Source organism: Coccinella septempunctata, chromosome 9, assembly GCF_907165205.1.
Source record: "Coccinella septempunctata chromosome 9, icCocSept1.1, whole genome shotgun sequence".
Taxonomy (NCBI): domain Eukaryota; kingdom Metazoa; phylum Arthropoda; class Insecta; order Coleoptera; family Coccinellidae; genus Coccinella; species Coccinella septempunctata.
Window position 1 is genome coordinate 6,325,713 of NC_058197.1, and position 5,306 is coordinate 6,331,018.

Here is a 5,306-nt window from a genome sequence, read left to right on the forward strand (position 1 = left end):
TTGTTTATGTACTACATTACCTAGAAAACGTCGCCTCTAATACTACCTACTTCTTGGTTTGCTGTTCACCGTTTCACCCATTGGAAATGGGAGAAATGGTGAATCCGGGTATGGGAGAAATGGTGAATCCGGGTATGGGTGATATGGTGAAGAATTAAAAGCGTTTATTTAGATTGGTTTTGTAATGCATACATTTTTAGCGCCTCCTATCCTATAAAATGTTGAAGCCTCCAGGCAAAGATGCCTACATTTTATAAGAAAAAAGAGAATCCAGTCGTGCTGATTGGACCGAGGAGAAACTTAGAGATGCTGCAGAAGCTGTACAAAATGGAATGAAGCTAAATAAAGCTTCGAAGGAGTTTGGCATTCCATGGACAACGCTCAAGAGGAGAATTGCTAATGGGTGCTTCGAAAAAAAAGTTTTAGGTGGTCCGCCTGTCCTAACACAAGAATGCGAGAAGAAAATAGTCAAACATATCATAAAATTACAGAAATTCGGATTTGCACCGACCATGGCATATAAACTGGCTGAGAAATGCAACCAACATCACAAATACAACCGAGAAAAGCAAATTGCCGGAATGGATTGGCTGCAGTTATTCTTAAAAAGAAATCCAGAACTCTCAATTCGCAAATCAGAGGGAGTTTCACAGGCACGATCAATGGGATTAAACAAGAAAAACGTTTCAGACTACTTTTCATTGTTGCAGAACATCTTGATTGAGCACAACCTCCTTGATAATCCGGGAAACATAGTTAACGTAGATGAGTCCGGACTTCAACTGAATAATAGACCAGGTTATGTGCTAGCAGCCAAAGGATCCAAGAGCGTTCCGGCAATAACATCGGGTGAAAAGGGTGAAACTATATCCGTAATCGCTTGCTGCAATGGAGAGGGCATGTTTTTACCCCCTGCATGTGTTTTGAAGGGAAAAAATGAAAAGGCTGAGTACAAAGATGGTATGCTGCCGGGTTCCATAATTTTTATGTCACAAAAGTCGGCGTATGTAACAACTGATATCTTCCATCTGTGGCTAAGGAACCATTTTGCACCCAGAAAGCCTGATGGGACAGTAGTGCTCATTTTGGATGGACATAGTTCTCACTGCAGCAGTGTGGAGACATTAGAGTTCGCCGAAGACAATAACATAGTTTTGCAGTGTCTACCCAGCCACACGACGCATTACTTACAGCCACTAGATAGAGCATTTTTTAAAGCTCTAAAATCCTATTATTACAATGCTTGCAATTCCTACATTAAAATGAATCCAAATAGAAAAGTCTCGAGACTAGTTTTCGGAGGACTGCTTTCGAAATCATGGGTACAAGCAGCTACGACAGAGAACGCAATATCGGGGTTCAGGAGTACAGGAGTTTTCCCGTTTTGTCCTGATGCCATCCCCGAATACGCCTTTTTAACATCAGATTCGAATCAACAACAAGAATACAACGGGTTACGTGAAAATAGATCTAATTCACCTCAACCAGGTTGTTCGCATTGGCAGGAAAGCCGGAAATCATCAGATAAGACAAACACCAATCAAGGACTTGAACACAGACAAGCTTCACCACAATTGGGCTGTCCGCAAAAGGGGAAAAATCCACTGGAAAACATTTGTTCCTCATCAGAAGCAACAGATCTGACTTCAACAGTGGCCCAGAACAATCTGATATAACCCCTGGAAAACTCTTGGATAATATTTTGCCGATACCTCATATCCAAAATAAAGTTGCATCTGCAAGGAAAAATTCCAGAGCTTTAGCTGAGGTTTTGAATTCTCCAGAAAACATCGTTAAACTTCGAAACAAAACAATTCCGTCAGTGAAAATTGGAGCAAATGCTATAAGGAAGCCCAGAGAAAAAGCCTTAGCCAAAAAATTTAACAAAGGGAATCTCAAAGACAAGCAAAATAAGAAACGAAAAGTATACACTACTGACACCGAATCCGACTCATCTCTGGATGTCGACTTGCAGGACAAGGATGACGACGTGGACGATGAAAAGAGTTGTTGTGTAGGGTGCGGTGAACTGTACAGTTGCACTAAAAAGGCCGTCGATTGGATAAAATGTGTTAGCTGCCAACATTGGCTGCACGAAGATTGCTCAAAATATGAATCCATGTGTGATTTGTGTGGTGAAAAGCAAAATAAGTGAGTTCACCATTTCACCCAATGTGTATTCGCCAATTCACCCGTATGCATGAGTGAAATGGTGAATTTGATTGAAAAATAAATAAATTTTTTCCAGAGTTTTGTTGAGCCTCAAAGAGTATATGACACTGTTAAGTTGTTGCTTCTATGTTTTCTTAAAGAAGAGGGTTTTTATTTTATTTTAATAAACAAATTTTTGTCTTCTACACTGCTCCTTTTTTTTTTTCTTCACCATATCACCCTGACTTACCCTATGGTTCGGATGCCATCCTTGGAGAAATATTGCAGCACAGATTGTCTCTACAAAATGGCCTGTATTTCGAAGATAATGTCGAGAAACAGATTCCAATTACTTCTCAGGATGTGGCATTTCTCTGATAATTAAACTTGTACAGTGGGGGATAGATTACATAAAATAAAACCTCTACTAGACAGATTGGTGAAAAATTTTCAAAGTGTGTACACTCCTGGTAGAATATTCTGTATCGATGAATCAGTTGTTCCCTTCCAAGGTCGTCTCCTAATGAAGCAGTATATACCAAATAAAACGCATAAATATGGCGTAAAATTGTTCAAACTATGCTGTGAGAATGGATACACATGGAATATTCGAATTTATGCTGGCAAGGAAAAAGAAGGTAATGCATCTGTACCAACCAATGTCGTGCTGAATTTGTCCGAAAATCTACTCGACACATGCAGAACTATAGTGGCTGATAACTACTATACTAGCCTTGAGCTGGCTTATGTACGGCTAGACCGCAAAACTCACTATATTGGTACATTGAGGGCTAATCGTCGCGGCAACCCGAAAGAAGTGATTCAAAAAAAACTGAAAAAAGGTGAGGTTTTTGGTTTGAAGTGGAAAGATAAAAGAGACGTTCTTGTCCTATCCACAAAACATACAACTGAAACCGTCGATATTCAGGGTCGTAATGGTACAAGGACAAAACCACGAGCCATTGTGGAATGCAATGAAGCAAAATCTTCAATTGACCAATCTGATCAAATGGCAAGTTATCACTAACCACTGAGAAAATCTCTGAAGTGGTACAGAAAACTTGGGATTGGGTTCCTTCTGGGAACAGCTCTTGTGAATTCTCATATAGTATTCAACCAATTGAAAATTACAGAGTTCCGGGAGAACCTCATAAGGTCTCTATTATTTCCAGAGGAGGGAGACAAACCTGACAAACCTGCCAAAGATCTACAGAAAATACATACCTTACTGAAAAAGCAAGGTCCATATGATAAAATAAGGAAATATTGTAAAGGCTGTTACTCTAAAAAACTGCGAGGTGAAATCACAAAAAATCGAGTGAAAAAAGTAATCACCTACTGTGAAGCCTGTGAAAATCAACCACATTACTGTATCGAGTGTTTCCATGATGTTCACACGAAATAAGAAATGTTTCTTTCAATACTATTTTATTTCATTTCTTTCCAACAATAAAAATTATGTTTTCAATTGCAAGCCCTTTTTTTTACATTATCGAATGAGATATTCAAAAATTCGTGGTTCCTGGTGACTGATATACCCTTTCACAATATATGGTAGTTGTTTTAATAAATTGTAAACCGATCCACGAATATCAATAACCAATTTGCGAAAAAAACTCAATTCGCATACAATCAATGAATCAAACGTAATGCGGTTCTGCGGAGGGTGCTTCTTACTCCCGCCTACAAACATGGCGTTCCTGAATCTTTGACCAATAAATCAAGGTTTTCATAGCAACGCACATTTTACGCAGTGTAGAACGTAATTCGTCCGGCGCACAACGCTGAGGACTGGTCTAATGGAAAGGAAATCAAATGGCTTCGTATTCCTACACAGCGCGATAACAACTTGCGGCTGCGTAATACCAAAGAGGAACTAGAGCTTCCACTCCGTTATTCTGATGGTGTGCGTTTATTTGACCTTGAGCAGCTCGCATTTACAAGTGAGCGGATTCACTTATGTCAAATTTCAAATTCGAAATTTTCGAATGTAACTGAACCTAGTAGGCAAATAAACCGATAATTATTATTTATTATCAGAATTCTAATTTATCACGAACTACCTTCTAGTAAAGAAACATTGATATTGATTGAAAGTGTTGATAGTGTTCGTTATAGTGTAATGCTTAAGGTGCTCTATAAGCAATTGTCCCAATTATCGCCCCCTTGGTGGTAATACAGGTGAAAGATTTTTCAGCTTCCCTAGACCAGATGACGTCGCAAGAGTTCTTCAATGGAAATTGGCATGCTGCGATGAAAGAATCATGAAGAAAGGCCCATCATCATTGAATTTGAACAATAGGATTTGCAGTGATCACTTTGAATGTTGTTTCATGATTATTCGCAAATTAAAGAATGATGCAGCTCCCACTTTGAATCTCTTCTTCAAACCCAGCACCACTGATGTTAGGACACAAAGGGAGAGTTTCGACAAAATTGAGTTTAAGGAGGAAATAAAAATTACACATTCAGAGCTTGAATAATTTTATTTTCGGAAGCCTAAAATTGAGACAGCAGGGTAAAAGTAAGGAAGACAGGATTTACATACTCACGATGGACGAGGCCTAAAGGCCAATTTACTGTATGACCAAAAAAGTGATGAAATACTTGGATTTCATGATTTAGGTAAATTTCAAAATTTTTCTATTCTGGAACATTGGTTCCAGCCAAAAACGCATTGGTGTTAATGGCAAGAGGAATCCACGACAATTGGAAACAACCACTCGGTTTTCTCTTTATAGCTTCAAACTGCAATGCAGCAGAGTTGAAAATTATTGTGTTTGACTGCATAGGAAAGATGTTGGAAGCAGGGTTTGATGTTAGAGCTGTCATTTCAGATATGGGCTTTAACTTTGTTTTGTTTTCAAAGCAATTAGGAGTTAATATGAATAATTGTGTATTTCAGGTGCATGGTAGATATTTAGTTTATATTTTCGATACTCCTCATCCAATCGAATGTATGAGAAATGTGCTTTTGAAATATGGAGTAGAATCAGATAGTAGATAGCAAAATGGAAATATATTGAAGAATTATACCATAAAGGGAAAGAACATATAAAACTAACAGATGCCCACATATATCCAACAACTTTCCAGAGAATGAAAGTTTAATAAGCTGTCCAAATGCTGAGTTCAACAGTAGTTTCAGGTAGGGT

At 38.4% G+C, this 5,306-nt stretch overlaps 1 protein-coding gene across 1 annotated transcript; it reads left to right on the forward strand.

Moving 5' to 3' along the window:
* The first annotated feature begins 332 nt into the window (after positions 1-332).
* Positions 333-1,676, forward strand: LOC123321047 (MFS-type transporter clz9-like). Its single transcript, XM_044908552.1, has one exon. It carries the CDS (start codon positions 333-335, stop codon positions 1,674-1,676), a length of 1,344 nt encoding a protein of 447 aa, XP_044764487.1.
* The last annotated feature ends 3,630 nt before the right edge of the window (positions 1,677-5,306 follow it).

Excerpts from the sequence above, each read along its gene's own strand:
- LOC123321047 (XM_044908552.1), top strand. The coding sequence starts at position 333 with ATGAAGCTAAATAAAGCTTCGAAGGAGTTTGGCATTCCATGGACAACG.